This window comes from Prunus dulcis, chromosome 3, assembly GCF_902201215.1.
Source record: "Prunus dulcis chromosome 3, ALMONDv2, whole genome shotgun sequence".
In the NCBI taxonomy this organism is placed as follows: domain Eukaryota; kingdom Viridiplantae; phylum Streptophyta; class Magnoliopsida; order Rosales; family Rosaceae; genus Prunus; species Prunus dulcis.
In genome coordinates, this window is record NC_047652.1 from 13,253,138 (window position 1) to 13,277,609 (window position 24,472).

Consider the following 24,472-nt stretch of genomic DNA (forward strand, 5'->3'; position numbering starts at 1 on the left):
TCTCTCTGATTGCAAATCTGTGTCATCTGTTAAGATTATGATGTGGAACAGAGTTCCATCTGGTAAGATTTCGGAACCCTTGGGATCTCAGAAAAATCTGGTTATGTCGGCGGTTTTCTATATAAACCGTCGTGGTTATTTCAATTCTTGTCATTAAGTAGATCTACCGACGTAGGATAAGAAAATCAAAGAAAAAAATTGTAAACAAAAATTCTTATTAAGACGACGGTTTAAACGGCGGCTTTTATTGAAATCGTCGTCTTTACTTTCTACGTCGGTCGATTCATAACTTCTGCCGTTCTTTGTTGGCTTTGATTTTACACTGCGGAAATCTGTTTCAAATAGACGTCGGTTGTTTAATTAGGTACGCCGTTGTTTTTGAACAGCCATTTGAATCTCCATTTTTAGTTGTCTAAGGTGGTATTACACGACGGTGTTTTTAGAACCGTCGTCTTTTTAGAAACCACGACGGTTTTCGCTTAGACCGTCGTTGTTTTCTGGTCGTCTTTTTCACTTTTTGTAGTAGTGTGCCTCGTACATCAAGGAAGGTAGTGTATTTCCTTCTGGAAAGCAAATCTCCTAGAAGTATCAATAATTTTGTAAAACAAACATCACTCATCCCATATTTTGCTTTCAGATTATATAACTTCACCAAAGCTGACAACATCGTGTACTTACTGCTACCAGGGTATAAGGGTTGATCTCCATCCCCAATCACATTGGGAAACTCATAAGGATCAAATCCAATATCGCCTAAATCATTATCATCCATCCCTACTTCTTCAGAAACAAAATTGAACATACTTTGCTCATCTTCTTCCACATTTCTACTAGCATTAGTTGTCCATTCCCAACGTTCTCCGTGCCATGCCCAAATCTTATAGCTTTGGTCAATTCCATTAAAGTATAAGTGGTCCCTTATAATTCCAACTCCAAACAATCGAATATTCTCACATTTAACACATGGACAATGAATATGAGTTGTATTTTCAAGATTTTCTACAGCAAAATTCAAAAATCCTTCCACACCTAACTCATATGCCTTCGATCTTCTATCCGCATGCATCCATGACTTATCCATCTCACACACTATAAAATCATACATATAATAAAGTGAAAAGACCAGCAATGAAACACTACTATATTGATAAAGAGAAGAGAACAAAGTGGGAAAAAAGAAAAAAAAAATTCCACAAGAATCAGACGACAGTTTTTACAAAATAATCGTCGCGTAACATAGATTAAGACGACGGCATGTCTATTTACCGTCATCTTTATGCAACCTAACAAGATATTTGTTAGGGTTTAGGGTTGACGGCGATAGTAAATAAAAAGCCGACGTATAATAAAAATTTAGACGACGGTTGGTTCCACCAATCGTCGTTGTGGTTTACAAAAAACCGAAGCCTAATTATTCCATCCCCATTCTTTTTCAAAGAACCCTTAACAAAATGCAAACATCAAAACATAAAAGAACCCATATATAGCTCCCAATCAAGAACCCACAGCTCCCAAAACCTAAAAGAACCCATATTAAGAAACCAAAACTGAGAGAATATACAAACTAACATAATATTTAGAGAGATCTGAGAGAATATACAAACTAAGAGAATATTGAGAGAGAGCTGAGAGAATATATACAAACTAATAAGAGAATATTCAGAAAGAGAGCTGAGAGAATATACTTACATGGATATTGAGAGAGAGAGCTGAGAGAAAATATCAAATGCTTGAGAGAGCTCAGAGAATATACCCAATGCCTTGAGAGAGAGCAAAAACTTTAAGACAAATTTACGTTGAAGAGAGAGAATGAAATACTTTAGGGTTAAAGGGAAATTCTGAAAAAAATTTATCCCGGTCAAAAATTTCAAAGGACCGCGTTTATTAAAAAGACGACGGTAAATACAACCCAGTCGTCGTTTTATTTAAGATTTACAACGACGGTTATGTTACAGAGACGACGTTGTAAAGTGTTCTGACGTCGTCCATACATAAATCGACGTCTAAAGTATTAAATAATTACATTTGGTGTGTGTTTCCTGGGATTCGAAAGCGCGTAATTGACCAAAAAGAGCGAGAGAAAACCTGCGGCGTTTCAATAAAACCTAAACCCTAAATTTTACAATAATTATATATAAAAAAAAATACTATGGACTCCTTACAACAATGCCTTCTATATTAGTAGGCTAAAATCCATATTAAATAATTTTGAATTTTATGACCACCAATGGATCACATAAACCATAGGGTTATGTTATGGAAAGTATAATGACTATTGTGCTTTGTCTCTAAATCTTTTTTACTTTTGTTATCACTTCTAATTTTGAAATATAAATTAAAATTTCCAGGCATGTAGGGGCGAGATATCATCTCAATGAGTGCACAGAATTTGTCGGTTTATTTTTTGGATTTTTTAAAAATATATTCTGAATATTAGTAATTAAATACAAATAAAAATATTTTTTAAATTAAATTTTTAAAGATTTGGGGGAGATAAAATCTTTGGTAGTTGTCAATTTATTTTATGGAATTTGTATTGAAATTATTATGAATATTATGAATAAAATATAAAAGTCATAAAAAAATTAAATGACAAATGTACATAACCGACGTTACGTCAGTTTACAACGATGTTAAATAACATATGACGTCGTCCTAGAACACATTAGATGTCGCAATGTACTCACCGCCGTGGTTATTAAGTTACAACGTCAACCTTTTCTGAAACCGACGTGGGTAGAATTTACACCGTCGATTATTATGTTGATGACGACGTTTTTTTATACAATGTCACATTTTAACCTGTAACGGACATTGTATGTCTATACAAATTTTTTCGTAGATTTCAGTTTTATATATTAATCGTCGTGTATATCAACCTTACATGATGTTTCTGAGAAATGCCGTCATTGTTTTCTTTCCCACTATAATAAGACGGCGATTGTTTATAGATATGAGGCGTGTAAATAAGAATGAGACGTCAATTTTTGGAAATTAATTTAAATTTTTATGAGTTCTTTTCATTTTATTTCATTTAACGACATAAATTCTTATACAAAAAAAAAAAAAAAAACTAGAAACAAAAATATATTTCATTTGATTGTTTGATGAATGTTCAATTAATTATCAAAAATATGTTTATATACATTATCAAAAAATAAAAATAAAAATAAAATGTAAAATAAATTATATCATCACTTATAGTTCTGTAATTGCTTATTCACGAATTTTACCCATTTCAGCCTGACTTCGTCAATATGTTCTTGAGTATACACAACTGGTTCCTTTTTCTTGTCAAACTGCAAATAAAGAACAAAAATCGACGTCTTATAAATATTAAAACGACGGTTTTGAAAGAAAACGTTGTGGTATTAAAATAAAGAAATTGTTTGGGCCAAAAAAAGAAATCCATGCACAAGCCCATCTTCACAAAGAAAGGCCCACAAGACAAAAAGAACAAAGGACTGAGCTTTTCCATATCTTTTCTGAAAATGGCAGAGATGTAAAAACATCAAAATTAAATGGCAATCGACCACTGAAGCAGATCAATAAAGAAATTGAATGAAGAAATGGATTGGGCCCAGCTTCTGAATACTCACCATTGATCTCAAAACCCAGAGTACAAAGTCAGCAGATCTTTTTGAAAGCCTATTCTCAGAACCCACGTGACTACCTGACTTTGAAAAGTCAACAATTTCAACTACCACAAGAGAGTTGATTGGGAATTAATGAAAGCAGGTCATTAGTAGAAAGACATCTCTGAAACTCTGCGGCTAAAAGATCAGAATCCTTTTGTATATAATTCTGCATCATAGCAGGTGATCTTTCCAAGAGATAAGCAAATTACGATCTCAAAAGATTAGTGGGAAGCAAAGGAGTTGTTCAAACAAGAAAAGCAAACTGACCATCACGTCGGATTGTGTTCTTTCTCCTTACCAAGAACAAATAGAGAACAAAGAAGAGTTGGCTTTTCTTTTAGAAAAGCAAGGAAAAGACCTCCATGAAAACTGACTACTGATGGTTCTTCTCTGCTAGAACAGATAACTTCCCTTTTCTTTGCATTTAAAATAAAAGATCTCGTTTTTTGAAAATTTGCCGCCCATTATTAAAAGATTAGAAGCCCCACTCCAGCATTTTCTATAAATATGAGAGGAGGTGAACAGATCGAAGACAGCCAAAAAATCAATCAAAAACAGAAACTCAAAATGATCACTTGATCTCAAAAGCCTTCAAATCACTGAAGCAACCAAAAGCTCATTGAGCCACAAGAAATAAGTCAGCTATAATCCAGAATCTCTAACTTCAGTTCAGTTTAAGAGAGATAGTCATTCAAAGCGAGATTTCTCTCGTTACAAATTTGGTTCAGCTTAAGCCAAATCAAGTAGAGTTCTGGTTTTTATCAAATATGAAAACCTCAACAAATCTATGGAGAGCCTTGATCAAGCAGAACGGGTACCACATAACAGTTCCAGCTTAGTAATCAACAAATCTAGCCACTTTTGCCCCTTTCAGATTGAGGAGGATCCAATTCTGCCCGTGCCTAAAGCCTTTCAAGGCTTGAAATATATTAAAGCTCTGCCAAACTCGAACATTGGTATCAATTTACAGCTGAAACTTGACAGTTGAAAGTGTTGATAGTCCAGTCCAGCACAGACATATCCAATCCAGCCCGAATCAGAAGCATTTATCTAGGCGGAAATTGATGTCCAATTCTCTTTTTGTCTTTTTAGAGTTGGTCTTCCATTTTGAGTTTTGTAAAGGCAATTCTGCCTAAAAAATAGTTACTTATCTTATCATTTATTCTGACCAGAACTACTAGTTTTGTACTGTGAAAAATTGTGAAAGTTCTCACCAGTCTAAGGCAAGAAAAGAACTTACTTGGGAGATATTCCTCCCCCAAATTCACAATCGCTTTCTTAGAAATCAGTAACTTGGGGCGCAAGTAATCTATTTTTAAGAAGTCTGCTAGAATTCTCATTGCTAGCAGTGGCACGCTCGCACACTAAAGAAAGTTGACTTGTTGACCAGTTAATGGGGAACTTCACCCTACCATCACAGGAACAAACATAAAACGGGTGAACATAAATTATATCTTAAATTTTACCTTCTTCTCAAATGCTAGGCCTGGATCATGAATAATATCTCTCATGAAACACATCACGTAATAGCCACACTCTACATTTGCTGGTTGTCTAGGAGTGCCTTGCATATTTTTTCATATGGGTGATTTACGTGATGATTGTTTGCCTATGTGAGAGTTATACATTTTGATTGAACTGTGTCAAGAAAACAAAAAGTGTTAATGACAAAACTAAAAAATCAGCAGAAAAAATACTAACCGTCGTGGTAAATAAGTGAAGACGAAGGTTTTGTAAAACAAATGACGTCATATTTTATTTCAAAAGTTAGAAAATAAAAAACGTCATTGTGTATCTTTCTAACGTCGGTGACGAAGAAAAACAACGTATAACCAAAGTTGTTTTTAAATGAAAGTTGAACAGAAAAAATTAAAACGTCCAAAAATGAAAAACACAAACGACGTGGCATTTCAATGAAGACGACGGTTTCAAGAAAATACTGACGTTGTAAATTGTTTCAAATTTCGGTTATAATATATCGTCATTGTGTTTTCACTACAACGTCGGTATTTGAAAAAGCCGTCATATCACTCAAATGCAAAAATAAAAAATCTTAGATGTTCATAAATAAACTTACGTATTCACTAGATTTCTCATGTCCTCGTCCACAGAGCTGTTTGGCAATGAATCCATGCAATAGACAATCTCCTTAGCTGGTCTCACAATTATTAACACCCAATGACCCCTACACAAAATGATCCATATACATTAAATATACTACCAATTAAAAAAAATTACAAGGAACCAAGTATAGAAGGGGACTAACCCTGGATTATAAGGCACCAAGTAAAATTGATCCCCATCTGCGTTTTTCAGGCTGTCTGAGAGATGTTTTGAACTGTGAGATAATGTTCTAGATTCAGAGCTGACTTGTCCAGGGTCCACGAGGCCAACAAGGTTTACCATATTTGTCATTTTTAAATAGTCAAATAGGCACCTAATTAAATATATGAAATTCAATTAAACGAGATTTTAATTTAAAAGAAAGGAAATGTAAAAAAAACAAAAAACAAAATTGGAATTGTAGAATTACCTCATGTATAGTACAATCACTGTGGATCTAATCTCAACAATGGAAACAAACTGTAAAATGTCTTCACTCAAGAGCCAGGTATCATGCTCAGTGCCAAACATTTCCTCTGGCATGTGAATTCTAATGGTCTCGTTAGCAGGCTTCAACTTGGTCTTGACATATTGGCATAGGGCTAACAGAGGAGCTAGCATGTCAAGCTTTGAGAGATCCTGTAACAAGAAATAAATAAAGAAATAAAAGTTAGTTTATACATGAAGTAAAATAAACCACTCCAACAAATCAACAAAACCGACATGGTATATAATATCAAGGACGGTTTCTACAACATACTGACGGGGTAAAGGTTATAGACGACGGTAAATACATAATAGTCGTAGTGTAAATGTTATAACGTCGCTACACAATAGAAAGGTCGTCTAAGTTAAAATAGACGACGGGTTGTAAAATAAAATCCGACGTCTATTTAAAATTTAAAAATCAGAAGAAAAAAAATCAAATGTAAGAGATTTTACCGTTTCATCTTGATGGTTTTCAACAGCATCAGCATCAGCATCATTCGTGGGATTGTCTTCCTCCAAAACAAGCGCTCTCACATTAGAGCAGCTTGCTTTGTCAGACATTGGATTTTTTGGGCTTTGCTCTAGATGAATTGGAGGAATTGGAGTAATTGGTGTAGTTGGAGTTTTACCGAGCAAGTTGGGATCAAAGTTGGGAATTAGTTGACTGAATTGTTTCAACAAAATTTCCCTCTCTGCCCTAACTACCTCCATAGCACTTTCCTTTGCCCTGGCCTCCATCTTTTTGGTTTCCTCTCTCACTGCCTCCATAACACTTTCCTTCAATTTGTCAGCAAATTTTACTCTATGCTGTCTCGGAAAATTGAAGAATTGAGTTGGGGAAACCCCAGCCCTAACACCTCTGACTCTCCCACCATGCTCAGGGGTTCCCAAAGCCAAGGTCAAAACATCGTTGCTCCCAGAGACAGTTAGATTACCCTCGGAGACTTGTTTTTTCAAATCATCCTAAAAGTGTGAGAGAGAATGTTAGTGAGTGAACAGATAGTAAAACTGATTAAATTAATAAATTAATAAAAATATTAACCGACGTGGTAAAGAGGTTAAGATGACGATTTATGTAAAAAATAGAGCAGAAATCATTTAATACGTCGGCCCAAAACAACCGTCGTTTTGTATATATTAAAATCTCGGTCCGTGAAAAACCATTGTTTATTTGACATCAGAGATAAAAACACTTAACCAAAATATTCATTGATCCAGAAATAGTGTACAAACCAATTGCAGAGAAATAGAGAGGGAGAGAGGGTGTGTGTGCATGTGAATATGAAGAAAGTTCAAAATTTAATTTAAAAAACCTAACATAGAAACACTAAACCATCGTTGTAATTCAATACAGACATCGGTTTCATAAAAATACTGACGTTATATATTTTTTAAAAGGCGGTAAATAAAAACCGTCGTGGGGTTTTATGTCTAACGACGGTTACTTAAAAGATCGACGTCTGAATGAAAATTAAAACCTCTATTTTACAAGATTAGAACAGAGTCAGTGAGACTTACGATTAATTTTGCCTTCTATGCACCTTTCGATCAGGGATGTTTCCCTGTTTATCTTCTCTTGCCTTCTTCCATAGCAGAGATCAATCGATTTCTTCACCAGGCATGTTTTTTCCAATTGATCCTCCAAACCAACGTACCCTTTCGAGACAACCTATGGTTGTACTCGCATTTCTCCCTTCTCTGTAACTGCTCAGAATGCACAATCTCAAAATCTGGGGATAACTTTGAAGCTACAAAGGCATCCCATTGCGATTTCTTTATGAAGTTATAAAGCTGAGGGGGCTCTTTTAACTTCTTCTTCTGATTTGTGAATAGAAGGATAAACTGCCTAGTTAAGGTAGACTTAAAATCCTTCCATTTTTCGGCGGCAGACGACAGCACCATCTTCTTGCCTCCTTCCCCAACAACATAAGTCATTTCAACAGCTTCCCAAATCTGCTCCTTCAGGTCCTTGGGCAATTGAGTTTATTTCGTGTCCACAAGAGGGACTCTAGTGCGTGCCAAAACACTAATGTAACTCTGCATCTCAACAGCAGCCTTGCCATGTGGTCTACCACTTTTATTGTACTCAACCATAGTCTAAATCTTCTGGATTTTTCTCTTCACAACACGGTTCATTGTGTTGATACCGCAAGTCGATTTCGTCACTTCATCAAATGTCGCAGAGCTTGGGTCTTTCTTGGAGGATGAAGTAAATCTCATCTTCTTTGCGGGATTGCTTGGAACAGATTTGGATTCACCTATTTGTGCCTTTGAAACAGCAATGTCCTTGCCTTGACCTTTTGACGCTTCAGCCTCCTTACTTTGAGATTTCAAAATCATGTTTAGAGAGAAATACAAACTGCAAGAAAAACGACGGTTAGGTAAAATACAAACATAAAATAAAGTTTAGACGACGGCAAAAAAAGAAAACAGTCGTGCTAATCTATAGAAATGTGGATGTCGAAATACGACGTGGTCATTAACTTAAAACGACGGTAATTAAATAAAACCGTCATCGTATTATAAGTTCATAAATAAATAAAACCGCCCAATTTTCTCTCTCCCACGTTTGTTTCAAATCAGACGACTGTTTTTATATTTCAAACGTCGTATTTATTAACAGACCCCGTCCGTTATTATGAACAGTCAATAGCACGAATTGAATTACCGCCGTGGTGTGTCAACACAAAGGTCAAATTTGAGAAAAACTTGTTGTCCTCGCATGACTTGTGAGTGGGAACAGTGAAAGATTTGGCCCTTTCAAACTTGAGTCTTGTTTCAAACATTAGTGGGACTCGTTCTTTAAAAAAAAAAAACTTCAAATGATAGGGAAATTGAAGAAAAAAACGGAGTGAGAAAATACATTTTGCTTGCAAAGAAAGTTTTCTTCGGAATCAAATTTTGGAGATGAAGACGAGGAATAACGTAAAAGAGAGGGCAACTGAGAATCAGAAACCCAACTTTTCGGAAATGAGAGGCAAACTGTGAGAAAATTGAAAATTTTAGAGAGAAAGTTTAGGTCAGGTGACCAAAAATTTTATATAGTGTCCCAAAGATCAATACCACGACGGTAGTTTTAAAAACCGCCCTAGTATGTACTTACCACGACAAAAAAATAACATCAACCAACGTGGTTAGTAATAAAGCCATTTGACTTTTTGCATTCTGAAAACAACGTGGTTAGTTGGGTGCTACACGTCAAAAGTTTACTTTTGAAGAAGTGACATTACAAGTTACCACGTCGTTTTTTATGTGGAACCAACGTTGTTTGTCTAAACCTCGTTGCCTTTAGTTTAATGACCGACGTCGTTTGTCTTAACCTCATTTGTTTATACATCTTCCGTGTTTTAATAACCGATGTAGATGTCTATTGTTACACGTCGGTTAGTGTAATATAACCGACGTTAATGTGAATATTATTTTATAAATTGAGTTTTTTTCTCACGTTCTTTCATTTTCAATTTCCAATTAGGCTTCCAACTTCTTCTTGCCCTTGGCTCTGTCTCACCTCTTAGGAGGCAATTGTTTGGATGTTGATGTTTGTGTGCGTTTGTGTATCTGAAAGACACAAACACACACACATCATCAACTTCCAAAAAATTGTCTCTTTGAACGCAAATCTGTTTCTGCCGTCGTCAAATTTTAGAGGCAATTGTTTAGATGTTGATGGGTGTGTGCGTTTGAAAGACACAAATAAACACACATCATCAACTTCCAAAAAATTGTCTCTCTGAATGCAAATATGTGTCTGCTAAGTCAAATTTTAGAGGCAAATTTTTGGATGTTGATGTGTATGTGCCTTTGTGTATCTCAAAGACACAAAGATACACACATCATCAACGTCTAAAATATTGTCTTTCTCTCACATTGGTGATCCGATTATGATGAGGAACAGATCTGGTAAGTTTTCGTAACTCTTGGGATCTCAGAAAAATCTGATTCTGTCAGCAGTTTTCTATATAAACCGTCGTGGTTATTCTCAATTCCTATCATTAAGTTGATCTACCGACGTAGGATACCAAAATCCAAGAAATAAATAGTAAAAAAAATTATTATTAAGACAACGGTTTAGATATAAGGTTAGATGTATAAAGTGAATAAATACGACGGTAATTTTCACTTCACTACGTATCTCTTGGGATCTCAGAAAAATCCGATTCTGTCAGCGGTTTTCTATATAAACTGTCGTGGAATACCAAAATTCAAGAAATAAATAGTAAAAAAATAATATCAAGATGACGATTTATGTAACAACCCGATCCTTAATTAATTCTTAATTATTATTTTATTCAAGGAAAGGACTAGAATACCCTCGGAATATTTTATCAGGTTAAAAGTTGACTTTTTACTCGGGACGGAATTTGAGAATTTCAGTTGTACCGTTGCGTAGAACACATTGAAAAGAGTCCATAGACACATAGTGGGCTCAAATCCGAGTTGTAACGAGAGAGATACGATTAAAATGCAAGTATGGGCAAAATTGTAATTTTTCCAAATTGGTTTTAAAAACCAGAATTTCTCTCTCTCTCTGGCTCTCTCTCCCCTACGTGCATGGGGGCCCTCCCCCCTGAATACTATTCATCTCAACAAGTTTTAAGCCGACATCGCCACGTCCGGCCGTCACCTAAGCCGGGGCTGGTCTCAAAACAACCAGCCAGCTCTCCCCTCTTCATTCTGCCCCTTCACCACCCCAGCCGCCAGCCGCCGACGCCGGAGAATGCCAAAAGCTACCAATTTTTAACCCAAAACTTCACGGCGTCGTACCAACCGCTTCCGGCCACCATCTCGGGGAAGTGAGGTATGGTTTCTTACCTATTTTTCGTGCTCTAGCTGATGGTTGGGTAGGATTCGATCAATTCTTAGCGTAGATAACTCGATTTGGAACCCAAATTTTGGCCGGATTTTGTAGTGAAATTCTAGCCACTTCCGGTCAGTTCTTGGGATAGGTCCAAGAACAAAAGTGTCTCCAAATGAGGTGTTACACCTGGGGTAGGAAGTTTGGCCCTTGTTTTGGAGATTTCCTGGCGAGTAGCATCACTTTGGATACCCACGCGCTGCTAGCGAGTGTGGCGGCTCATGGGCAGAGTGGGCGAGTTACATTCTATCCTAAATTGATCTCCTAGTTGTCACGAGTACGTAAGTATGCTCGGATTCCAATTTGGATACCTTTTGAGGGTCGAATGGATTTTGCCTATTATCCGATTCTCAGGTCCGAGACGTTTGAGCCGCGGGATCGTGGTCATCTTCAGATATGTTGACCTAGGTAATGTTAAGATCGTATACGAGTCAACATATCGTAATTCGGAGTCCCGGATACTCTGAAAATGCCAACCCTAGGGCTAGGTTTACAGTAACCGTTCGATCGTGCGATCGTGATCAATCTGACCTTCCAATCGAGAGCAAACTCATGGGGCATGTGTCCTAGGCATATTAGAACCTTAAGAGACTTCCAGAATGGCGAGGGGGGAATTGCAGCTCGGATAGAAGGGTTATCTCCGAGACCTACGAGCGGGGATTGCGGCTCGGATAAAAGGGTTATCTCCGAGACCTGCAAGTGGGGATTACGGCTCGAATAGAAGGGTTATCTCCGAGACCTGCGAGCGGGAATTGTGGCTTAGATAGAAGGGTTATCTTCGAGGCTTGCGAGCGGGAATTGAGGCTCGGATAGAAGGGGTATCAATGAGACCTGCGAGCGGGGATTGCAGCTCGAATAGAAGTGGTGTCTCTGATGCCTGCGAGGAAGGGATTGATGGATTAAGAATGGGGGTATGCCTAGGAGGAGAGAATTTCAATTATAAGATATTATTAAACTAAGATAAGGGAGTTTAGTGTACGACATACTTATTCAGTGCATGACGTATTTAGATTCAGTATATTGCTTATATGAGTATAGGAAGAACTACGTGTGGCTTGATCCCTCAACAAGGGTACGTAGGCAGCCTAGTATTAAAAGGTGCAGCCACAAGTTCGAGTCTTTGAGATTGCTATTGTATTATTGATATTCTATTGTTGAATTGATTGTCGTTAGCAAAGTGCTTTATTTGATTTATTGGGGCCTGATGCCAGAATATTATGATGTTTGATTGCTTGAATATATTAAAATGCATGCTGAACGATTGAGATGCATATATAAATGTTTGTTGACAGATGGAGACTTTTGGAAAAAGTTCTATTTATAGGGGAGACCCTGCCGAATTTTCATCAAAAGTCTAGCTGTTAGAAAATTGGGTTTTTAGTTAGAAGGGCAGTTTGGTCATTTGTGCCCGGCATTCGCTAGGTGTCGGACACTCACAGGGTTCGGTTCAGATTCCAAAGTGGAATTTGGGTCGGGTCCTTTCAATTTAGATATAAGGTTAGACGTATAAAGTGAATAAATACAACAGTAATTGTAACTTCACGACGTGGTAAATTTTATTATACGGCGTTAATTGAACAAACCAACGTGGTTAGAGTTATAGATACCGTTGTAGTATGCTACAAAAAATAAGTCGATAAATTTATCTTTACCGTCGTTGTACATTTATTTAGTACGGCGATAATTTGTAATATACCGAAGTGGATTTTTTTGAAATTATACGGCGCCGAACACGAAAACTTGGTCGTGTTTATTACGGAGTAAAAGTAGCTGTTGTTGTTGAACACCGTCGTCTTTACTTTCTACATCGGTGGATTCATACCTTCTGCCATTGTTTGTGGGCTCAGAGTTTACTTTGAGGAAAACATTTTTCAATAAGACGACGCTTTTTTAATTAGGTGCGTCGTTTTTTAAAAACACCCATTGGAATCTTTATTTTTTAGGTGTTTAAGTTAATCTTACACGATTGTTTTATAAAACCGTCGTCTTTTCAAACACAACGACGGTTTTCCGTTAAACCGTCGTTTTTTTCTGGTCGCCTTTTTCAATTTTTGTAGTAGTGCCATCTCACCTAGGAAGACGTGTTATGGACTTTTACTTCTTAGTCCAAAGGTGTCCAAGTAATATGGCTATTAAGGAAATTCCAGTGAACCGCGTGGCTTATTGGATTAGGGTCATGACATTCTAAATTTCCAATTAACATCCTAAGTTTGGGAAATGCTCTGGATAACTAGAAGAAAACGAGACAAATCATAAGGAATGCAACAGATCAAAATGTAAATTATAATATGCAATTTCTTTTTTGTTTTGTTTTTGGGTATTGATTAGTTTTTGTGTTAATTTTTTTTAGTGTTAAATATTTTTATATACTTTTTGCATGTTAGGTTTATTTTAATTTATTTTTTCCAAACAAATGAATGTAAAATTTTATGAATCAGAGAAGATATAATTTCATTCAATAAGATGAAATTTTAAAAAGATAAGTGTTTACAATTGAATGTTATAGAGACTTTTTTGTTCCGCTAGCTACTAATGAGCTTGAGCTGCTGTAAAGAGCAAGTGGGTGAACTGGCCCCTGTGTCTGAGTTCAAAAATCAGACCCCAAGAGTACTTCGAAAGTTTTGTGGAGCCTTAGGAAACACCTTAGTCTCCTTCATCAACAAAACCAACAGTTGCTTACAGATAAATATATGGCTTGGCTTGAGAAACTTGTGGCATGGAAGCTAAGTATTCAAGATTTTAGCATAAAGAGAGAGAGAGAGAGAGAGAGAGAGAGAGAGAGAGAGAGAGAGAGAGAGAGCTTGGATTTCCTATGAGAAACGAGGGTTCAAAGCAAAGGTATAAGGAATTTTGAGAGAATTTGTTGAGGAGGGAGAGAGAGAGAGAGAGAGAGAGAGAGAGAGAGAGAGAGCGACGAGGGAGGAGAAGTGGGTGGTTTGAGCAATTTTCCGGCAACTTGACAAAAGCTTCGTCAGGCTCTCGAATGGCTTGCCAGAAGAGAATATGGGTAGAGATGGAGGAAATAGGGCTCAAAATTGAAGGGTTCTAGGGATGAGAGGTGATGCTTGCTTTCTTTGGATGTGGGTGTGTTGATGGCTAGGAGATGCCTCTTTTTATAGGCGCTGGAAGCTCCTTCTTTCCAAGAAACCTTAGCTGGTTTCTCCCCAATCTGCCAAGTCTTCTCTTCCTTCGATTCATCCTCATTTTTGTGAAATCCTTCTCAGTTCAAACACACTGAGACAAGATTTTTGGGAGCTCTAGAGCTTTCCCTCAGCTGTTCCAATGGCCATCTCCTATCTTTGACCACTACCTCTCCTTCTTTCCTCCCCTATTTCATGGTAAAAACTTGTATGAGAAATAAATGGGTAAGGCGTTGGTTTGAAGGGTGCTTTCTCTCCTAGCAACATGCGCGCACTAATACCTTTTGGTTTTTTGAATGCTCTGCCTTAAGGTTTGCCTTTGGTCGAGTGCTGGAGTCTCCCAACAGTCTACATACATGGGCAACCCTTGGCATTTGTAGTGTTTTTTGTCTCCAACCATGTGCTGAAGAGTTTCAGATATTTTCTTGGTCATTTGGGCCTTCCTAGGGTGATAGGTTAGTCTACTAAGGGAATGGGCCAACTTCCTAAAGTGATGGACTATTTTTATTATGGTGATGGGCCAACTTTCTAAAGTAATGGGCTCTCTTTTTCTCTCTTTTATGCTTACCCACATATTTGGGCTCAGGAATTGGGCTCGAGTTTTGGGGCTCCCAAGCAGCCCAAAACTTTCATTTCTTGGCTCATCAATGGGCCTCGTGAATGCTCGTTAGCATCCATACCACAACCCACTCAACAAGCCCTAAGCATTTGCGTGGCTTGGGCCCACTTAAGCTTGTAGCGTGGCTAGGTGCAAAATAAAGGTTTTCTGCTTGGCATTGCATGTCGATTGGCGTGCTCGAATTTTATCTTTTTGAAAAGGGATATGATGTTTGACGAGATAATTAGCTTGGGCTCGTAGAGCCAGTGCATTTTATCGGCTCATTTCAATTCTTAGCGTGATGGATTGCATATTTATTTGGCATGGCACGTGGATCATGGCTCGTGCGAGCATGTATGACAAACTTTCGCGTGCTCCAAATCGGGTCTCTTCTTAAATAAGTATTGCACTGAACCGGGAATTTACTTGAGCCCGACCCTGAATTTTTTGGGCCTCAACATATGTATAAATAAATATCAAAAGGATTACGTGGGTTTTTTTCTTTTTCTAATTTTTTGGTGTTTAGTTTTGAATGTTTTGGACCATTGGATGGTTATGTATTTATTTTACAAATTTTGTGGACGGGGTGGTAGAAGAAACAAGAACTTTCCAACTATATGTTTTTTCCTTCAATCTGATTTATTGTTTAATAGCAATTGTCTCATTATGTGCTTGTTGCACTGTATTTCTTACAAAGAAAATTTGTAAATAATATTTAAAAAATAAAAGGAAAAAAAGAGTGATATGCCTCACGGCGGCAAGGTTAGAGTCAAATGTCCCACTTTAGCCCACTTTCAAAAGGAAAACAAAGAAAAAAAAAGGAAAAATGGTGGGATGAGAATTAATTAGGGGTGGGCACGGTATGGTACGATACGGTATTGAGCTCGTACCGCTATTGATACTGATAATTAAAACCGATATGGTATGGTATGGTATGGGATTATCGTTTGCCAAAGTTGGTATCGTACCATACCGTGCCAAATCGGTATAGGTAAGGTATCGGTACCATTTCAGTATCAAAATGACAACTAAAAAATGAACCAATAACAACATTTAACATTTAACATTTCATAGCTTCAGAAATTACCACATAACAGCAATGAAAGACGGAGCATAGGACAATTCATGAAGAAAAGAGCATTTCTTGGTCAAAGATAGAGACAAGAAAAGAGCATTTCTTGGTCAAAGATAGAGACTAAGTCCAAGAGTGATCTGAATTCTGATCACAAGGACTCACGTGTAGACCCCTGCATGGACCTTGATTACCACTCTTAAGAGATTAATGAATGGGAGAGAGTCAATGGCGTTATGAATGTTTGTGAAGTCTCCAGCAGCATGGTTCTTAGCCACATGCAGAGTGTAAGAAGGGACGAGCTTATTTTTGGCTGTCTTGAACACAGAGTGCTTCAGCCTTCTAACAAACCTCACCCACTTCATGAATTGCTGTTATGAGAATTGAGCTTGTGTCATGTTCTTGGTCAAATGTGTTTACACCATAATCAACCGAGCATATCTAGCCACAAAACGACTAACATCAAGGCAGACACACCTTCTCTCTTGCCGAAGTAAGACACTCTTCTGAGGTGCCAGACACCTGCCGAAGCTCCCAATTGCTAAACCTAATCTCCAAGACAAGTGTCACCACCACAGCGACTTGCACAAAGTCCCACATCGAAACTTTGTGCAAACCTCCCACTTTCACTTCCCTATAAATAGGGAACAGTTACCCTTGGGTAACTACTTTCTCAACTTTACTGTTACTCTGTCAAAGTTACCACTCATAGCTGACTTAAGCATCGGAGAGCCTTCGGCAGGCACCACACCGGTGTCCGAAGCTTAACGACTGCTTCTTCCACTTTGTCTTCTGCAGGTTCTTCTCTTTCCGAAGGTCCTCACCTTCTCTCCTGCTGAAGACTCACCACCTCTATTTAAGTTGACCCTCCCAAAAAGAGCATCAACAAAATGTACTTTCCTAGCTGAATTCCCAAGTCGAAGTCCTTCGCTGTGCCATTGTGTTTGGGTTGAATTGAAGAGAAGAAGAAGAATAATAACATAGAAAATGTGTTGGAATGTTGGCATTTAATTTTAAAACAGAAAAAAGAATAGGGGCTGATATGAGAAGGAGAGAATATGAGTATAAAGAGTAAAAAAAAATTATATTTCAATATTCGATACGGTACGGTATTGACCAGTACCAAATACTTGATATCGCTACTATACCACACTTTATTGGTACGGTACGGTACGATACCGATTATCTCCCCATCCCAAATGAAACGATATGAAATTGGTATGATACGGTATGGTTAGTGTACGGTTTCGGTATTTTGATTTTAGATGCCCACCCCTAGAATTAACTGGTTATCTCCCACTACTCCATTCATAAAAACAGTGGCACACTCAGTAAAGGAACGTGCTCCGTCAATTGCTACTCACCTTTTTGCCTATAAAAAGGTATGAACCAAAGGCTTAAAGGGGTGGAGGCAAAAGCAAAAGGAGAAGAACCCAAGGGCTGCCTAATTTTCAGAACAACAAAAGGTGAAGAACAGAAGGGTTGTTTGAGTCCAAGAAGAAGCAAAGAGAAAAGCCCGCAAAAACGAAGAAATATCAAAAGAAGGTTCTGTCAAGAACAGAGAGGACGCAGCATAAGCGAGAACAAGCAGGGGAGATTTGTGTTAGAAAATTAAAATATTTATGTTTAATTTTTTTAATAATTGAATGGAAATTAAATTGTGGGTCCGTGACTTTAAGTACATGACTTTTACGAATTAGTATGTATTAATTTGGAAAAGTCATGTTCTTAACATAGGAAAAATAAAATATTATTTATTTTGTTTGTGAATAAAATAATAATACTTTATATGAAAAGTTGCACTGTTTCATAGTAATTGAAATATTGCACTTCTTAGCTTATGGTTGTAACAGGAAAAGACACATTTGTTGATATTTTCCAGTCACATCTTTTCTGAACAGAGGCCTTGTTGCCTATAAATAGAGAAGGTCCTACAACATTTCATTCATCTAATTGTCATCCGACAATAGTAGTTTTAAGAGCATTCATAGTATTGTATTTTCATAAATATAGTGAGTTAGTAAGAGAGAATTCATACACAAGTTTGAGTTTGCTTTTCTTGGGGATTGTAGTGCTACTCCTACAAGAAGTCGATCGTTCTATCCTAAGAGACATTTGCCAAGAAAATCCTAAAAGCACCTATGAGGAGGTAATTTCGTCTTAAGAAGATAGAACCAAGTTCTAGACTCTATCATCTATAAATATAGCAATTATCTTTATTTCAGGGAGACTTGATCAAGGAAAAGAAAGTTTTATAAATTAAAATTAGTCAATCCAAAATTCCAATATGTTAGTTAAGAAATAATTGATACAAAAGTACACCACTTGTTGTTTTCTTTTTGACACTAAAACCTTCGTTGATTTCCAAGTCTGAAATCTCTCAATAGTGCGAAACAAGCAAATTCACTCTAAATAAATTTCTAACGTTTGAACTATGTCCGATTTGATTCAGCCAAGAACACATAGAGACTCAATCCATATGCAACCACAAACCCACATCCATCCAAATTCCATACTCAACTCATAACACCACAAATTCTTTCAAGGGGTCATTCATTCCTCAAAAGTCCAATTACATTTTATTCATGTCAGAATCAAAGGATGTTCTCTTTTAACAAGAGATTGTAGCTAAAATAATAAAAATTCATTTATGTCATCGACAAGAGTGAAATTATGTTGGGTGAAGGTTCATACAAATTACTTGTCCAATTTTTGCTCAACAATGCTTAAACAATAGTCCAAGAAATATGAAATAAAGAGAAGACATTCTAAAGAATATTTAGGAGACCTTCCTCTTATAACCCTCATATCCTAAACAGTTTCTAGTCATAGAATTATCAACTAGTCATTGATAACCCATAAAGACCGGTACATACAATGTCTGCTCTATTGAGAGGATGATTGGTCTCAACTCATTTGTGTAGAGACACTAAGACAAGTGTGTAGGTGCACAATGGAGAGTGATTTCACTAAACACAATCAATCAAGAGTTCTTGTATGAAAGTTTCACTTACATGTCAAACAAGTAACTTTGGATTGCAAAATTGCAAAGTAGTCCTTAGTCTTTTTGATAGTACAATATATAAACATGTACTGACCACATATATGCCTCATGTATTCTTGGGACCCTCTCAATTGATTCATAGAGGCATGCAAGTGTAAAATAACGAATTTATATCCCCAATAAAGAGAGAGAATGCTGTAAGATATGATTAAAGAAAACTTTAATGAAATTGTCAAGCATGACTTAAAAAGGAAGTTTTAATATGCTAATATAAATCATATGAAAGTGAATGAATAACAACATGGGCTTCACATGAATTATCCGTACCATAATAATGTGATTGAGAGTATTAAAATAGAGAATGACTGTATTGCATTGTAATTCCAACTGAATAGATTTTTTCTATTCTACTTTGCTTGGGTAGTCATGACATACTTCTAAATGTGACTCATGGCTTATGAAAGCCCTAAGGATTAACCATAATGATCCTCACTTATAGAGAAAATTAAAAGGAAGTTTTAATTCACAATCAATTAATAAGAGTTCTAACACCCATTGCCTCGCTAATTAGAGCCTAATAGATTCACACAGTGTTAAACATAAGTTTTGGGAAAACATAAGGGCATGTCGTAATGGACCTTAAAATAAGATTCAGATTCTTAGGCCCATTGGGCCTTAACTTATTGGGCTTGGGACATAAGTTGGATGACAACTATTAACCAAGGAAGCCCAAAATGCCCACTCACAAGGCTAAGCAGACCAAGCATAGAGGAGTGAGTGAGTCACTTGTTTTGAGGCTCATATTTAAGGAAACTCATGTCTTCATCTCATCGTAGGGTTGTTGCATTCTTTACGAGGGGTTGAGAAGAAACTTTCCTACTCTCTCCAAGCTTAAAGTGGCCACCTTAGAGAGAGATTGCAAGCACCTTCTTCTCTCTAAGGTATGTCATCTTCTTCCTATTCGGAAGGTTTGAAAGCACGCTTCAAAAATATTTATGATTGACTACTTTTAAAATTAAATATTTAATATTTTAAAGGCATGTCTTGCATTGATTTGCGAAAGAGTCATACTTCTTGTATATTAAAAATGAAAATTTTAAAACTTTTTAAATCATCACATCAATATAATTTCCTATTTATTCGAAGAGAAAGAAAAAGACATGTAATTAGTTTTTCTTTTCTTTTCTTTTCTTAGATACACTAAAATATTGTTGGGAAATTAGGCTTTTTATCTTTTAACATTTAACCATCCCTTGTTGCTTTATCATAAAGTTCATGACTTGATAGCCCAATTATGTTGTACGGCTTATGTTAATAAATTCTTGTATACTCATGGGAATCTACAGCTTGGTGTATCGACCAATTCAGTTTAGGGAGACTTAGGAAAAATCCAAAGGAGAGATAAATTTTTTAAAAGAAGCCAAAATGGACAAAATTACCCTTATTTATTTTTGGATTTCCTAAGGCATCCTTTACATTTGCATGTCTTTGATTTGAAAGTTAAGAGGTTTTTCTGTCTTTTTTGAAAAAGCTTTGACTTTTTCCAAAAGTGAAAGTTTTTTTGTGACTGAAACCTAAATTTACTTTCAGTTTATGGTGCAGCTTAATATACCAGAGACCTTACTAGTATAGAAAGCAAGAATTGCTTTGATGTTGCAATAAGCCAACTTCCAAATCAAAGTAATGAATTAAGTGGTGTTCGTGCTTATTATGGTAATTGTTATATTAGATTCGAACTTTACCTCTTCATCTATATTATGAGTAAACAAATTATATAATTGGTCACTTAAAAGGGCTAATAGGGTCTAACTCAGTGAAAAATGACCTTAACTTGCATAATAGAGGTCTTAGGTTTGAACTCTTATGGAAGCCTTTTTTTTTTTGGGGTCAATTAATGTTCATTAAAATCCAAAAAAATGGGAAGGAAACAAACAAAGAATACAAGGGCCAAAAATGCCAAATGCAGAAACAAAGTGCCACAAGCACAGGGAAGATTAGACTAAAAACCATTACAGTCTAGTATAACAAATCTTCCCCACACAAAATCAAAACAAAATACAAAACAGAACCACCGTCGAAGCAAAAGGACCGGAGACCGCACCAATATGGCTACAAAGGAGGGGATTCACATCCTCCACACAGGTCAGCATCGCTGCATATAGAGACCCACCGATCTTACGCTAAGAACAAAATTTCCCCAAAAAACAGAAACACATCAGCATAAGAACACTCCTCTAAGATATTGTACTCCCATTTTTCCTTTCTCCCACATCCACCCTAGTTTTTCTCACCTCGTTAAATTATATTTGTTGTAACATATCCAACGCATGCATAGCATAAGTGATAGTTCTATTTTATGTTACAATTGGGCAAATTTGCTATTTCATATTCTATAAGTTCAAGCCAAGAAAATAGAATAAACTTATACTAAAAAAAGTTGGTCACCACTGAAATATGTGTTCATATGAATTTGAATCAAAACAAATTCACCCTCATTACCTAGCCTTTAAACCTTGTGCCTCCAAATTTTTTAAGGCCTTAGGCGTCCTTTGAACAAAATAAAAGAGAAGTGGTATTTATGTATAATCCAAAGTTATACATAGAGGACATTTCTACATTATTTTTGTGATAATCCACTTAACTAGTCTTTAGTTTTTCCACCTTTATACAAGTGTCATATACATTGAAGCAATAATGCCCATCACTTTTTTTTTTTCTTTCTATTTTTACATTGGCTTGCTTTGCATCCAAGTTTAATGTTAGAAGGCCAAGCTCATTAGTGAAATTATTCTCAAGATGGCATGCGCAATATTGAATTAGTATATAATCCAACAAGAAGATCAGCCAAAAAAACAAATATATTAATATCACTTCATCAAGCCCAAGAAGAAAAAGTACTTTAAAAAACAACGGTCAGTGCTCAAACATATGGTCTTGAATCAAAACAAATCAGTTCATCATAAAATCTAGATTTCGAACCCAAAAAAAATCATAAAATCTAGATCTTTCTGTTTGAGATCCAAACAAAATAAAAATATGGCTAGATTGTGTATTTGTGTTGTAAATCATGATTACAGATTTCGTAAGCGTGAAAGGATTTGAAACAACCAAGAAAGAGTAAGCCATGCATTATTATGCTCTATATAGCTTCTATAATAACCCACTAGTGTAGTGTTGGGTCCCGTTCTCTTGGTATAAAGTTTTGATATATAATGTCAACGACTTATAACTCAATTGATCAAGTTCTTTTATCTACATAGTGTTACTGGGTTATAACTTAATTGGTCGAGTTCTTCTATCTTCACTCATGTATTATTAATGCACAATATTCGTATCCATTTTTGCCGAACTTTGTCCCCATTATCTTCAATGACCCAACCCCACCCACCGTCAAAGTTCATTTAACTAACACGTTCATTTACTTTTGTTAGGTTTAATCAGCACATTTTAAAAATATGAAGAAAGATTGCTTTTTTTTCGTCTGGAATTAAGAAAGATTGTTGTTCCTAAAGAAAATCCCACAACCTACCATACTTTTAATAATAAGATCTAAACGTACATCCGAATCTAGCTGATAAAATACGCCGCTGCTGCTCTCACGTTCTGTGGCCAGTTTCGTCGCAAAGCAAAGGCCGTTAAAGATGCTCCAACTCTAAGGCCCGTTACGTCGTGATCAGTGCGTTAGCGACACCCGGCGCACGTAAGCAACAAACGGCGCCAAAATAATATTATAATCCCATTAGTTATTTTATTTATTTATATTTCTAATCTAAAATTACACTCCGCGAGTAGCAAAAATTAATATTTCCAAAAACCAAAAAAGAAAAAAATAATTAAAATTTTGGAATTATCCGTACAGCCACAGAAAATTGAGAACGCCTACTCGGGGATGGTGACGAGCACAGGCCGCCAAGCTCGTTTCAGTAATCTACATCGAAACGACGCCGCTAATGGCCGAAGCGACATGCCTGCACCGCGCCGGCTCGTGAAGCCACCAGAACCGACACCACCGACACTTCCGGTCGCAGACAACAACCCTCGCTCTTCTTCTTGTTCAATTCCTCGGCTCCTATCGGAAACCCTATCTTCTAAAGGCGGCGAGGAGACGAAGAGGTCCTTAAGTTTGTGCCGAACCTTCGCGACCTCCTTGCTCTTCTGCGGCCGATCATCGTCGTCGCCGTCGTCGCCGTTGATTACTGGAGGGTCGGAGTTGCTCCGGCTAGTAAATCGGCGGCGGTCGGTGCGGGAGAGGAACATTCTTAGGGTTTTGCGGCGGCGGAGGTGAATGACTGGGCTGGCGGATGGGCTCCGGGTGGGGCTTCCGGCTACGGCGCATTGGGTGGCTAAGAGTTTGAATTTCTGCAAGGTCGCCATGAATTTGGAGAAGTTCTAGTGTAAATTCGTTGTTAATTGGAGAGAGAAGGCGAGATCTGATCTGAGGAGGACATGGGAGGATCAGGATGGGATTGCTTTATTCACTGTTTGGAGTGAGCAAATGGAGCTGAAAAATGCGTTCTTTGTAAGAATATTTTAATATTTTTTTGGGTAGAGATAGAGAAGAGAGAAGAGAGAAAGAGAAGAACCGGAATTTGTTATTGGAGGGTGGGGCTTTGGAGAAACAAACGAGTGAACAAGAGGATGAAGGAAACGGCTTTATGGATTCTTCTGTCTTGTGTAACTTTTGCTTTCGGTCATGGGCCTCTTGGACTCTTTGGCTTCTTCTTGGGGCTATTTGGGTTGCAGGCCATCTATGCTTCCACGTGGCGGCCTTTGAAGAGATCTTTGCTTCTTGATTGGAATCTTAGAACAGGATGAGTCGACTGAAGCCAAGAATTTTGTTCTTATTTTGGGGACGGATTTGTTGAATTGATTTTGATATTCTTGTTTGTTTTTAAGTCTTGCTTTTGGTTAATGATGATGAAGGGAGAGTTGGAAACCGAATTTGGCTGTTGTTGGATCGAAACCAATCAGTAATGTCAAGCACTCGTTATGTGCGTTTTTCTTAAGACCCGAATATTAACTTATCGTGTCCAAATATATAAACACAACTTCATGTCATATTTACTTATTTTTTACTGTGTTGACAAAATGTAAAAAAAAAAAATTAATTTATGAATAACTTCATGTATATAATAAATAAAAATTAGATCTTTTAATGCACTAGAAACTTATTTGTACTGCCTTACAAAACAAATGTCCACGCATATTATTAAAAAGAATATAAATAAAAGATGAATTTATAAGCTTTAGAATTTTCAAAAATAAAAGTAACTTTAACAAAGAAAGTGTGTCACTATCGTATTAAACATGTTTCGAAAATTAACAATGATTGGTTAGTAAATGTCAATTTTGTGTCAAACAGTTATACATCCAACTCGATATGACTATAGCTAATATAACTATATTTAATCTTTAGCGTTGATCCGTCATAAACCCTAAATTCTAAATTTGGAGCCCTAAACTTAATAGACCATTCTAAATTGTGTCCTAATAAATTCCTTAAATTCAAACCTTCCTCCTATAAGTGATTTTGGCTCTCAAAATCACTCCCAAAATGAGCCCTTAGTCAATTC

At 36.8% G+C, this 24,472-nt stretch overlaps 1 protein-coding gene and 1 pseudogene across 1 annotated transcript; both read right to left on the reverse strand.

Moving 5' to 3' along the window:
- LOC117623518 overlaps positions 1 to 24,472 on the reverse strand; it is a 90,663-nt pseudogene that overhangs the window by 61,700 nt on the left and 4,491 nt on the right.
- Positions 22,366 to 23,585, reverse strand: LOC117623524. The gene has a single exon (XM_034354537.1). It carries the CDS (start codon positions 23,271 to 23,273, stop codon positions 22,779 to 22,781), a length of 495 nt encoding a protein of 164 aa, XP_034210428.1. The 5' UTR covers positions 23,274 to 23,585; the 3' UTR covers positions 22,366 to 22,778.

Excerpts from the sequence above, each read along its gene's own strand:
- LOC117623524 (XM_034354537.1), bottom strand. The coding sequence starts at position 23,273 with ATGGCGACCTTGCAGAAATTCAAACTCTTAGCCACCCAATGCGCCGTA.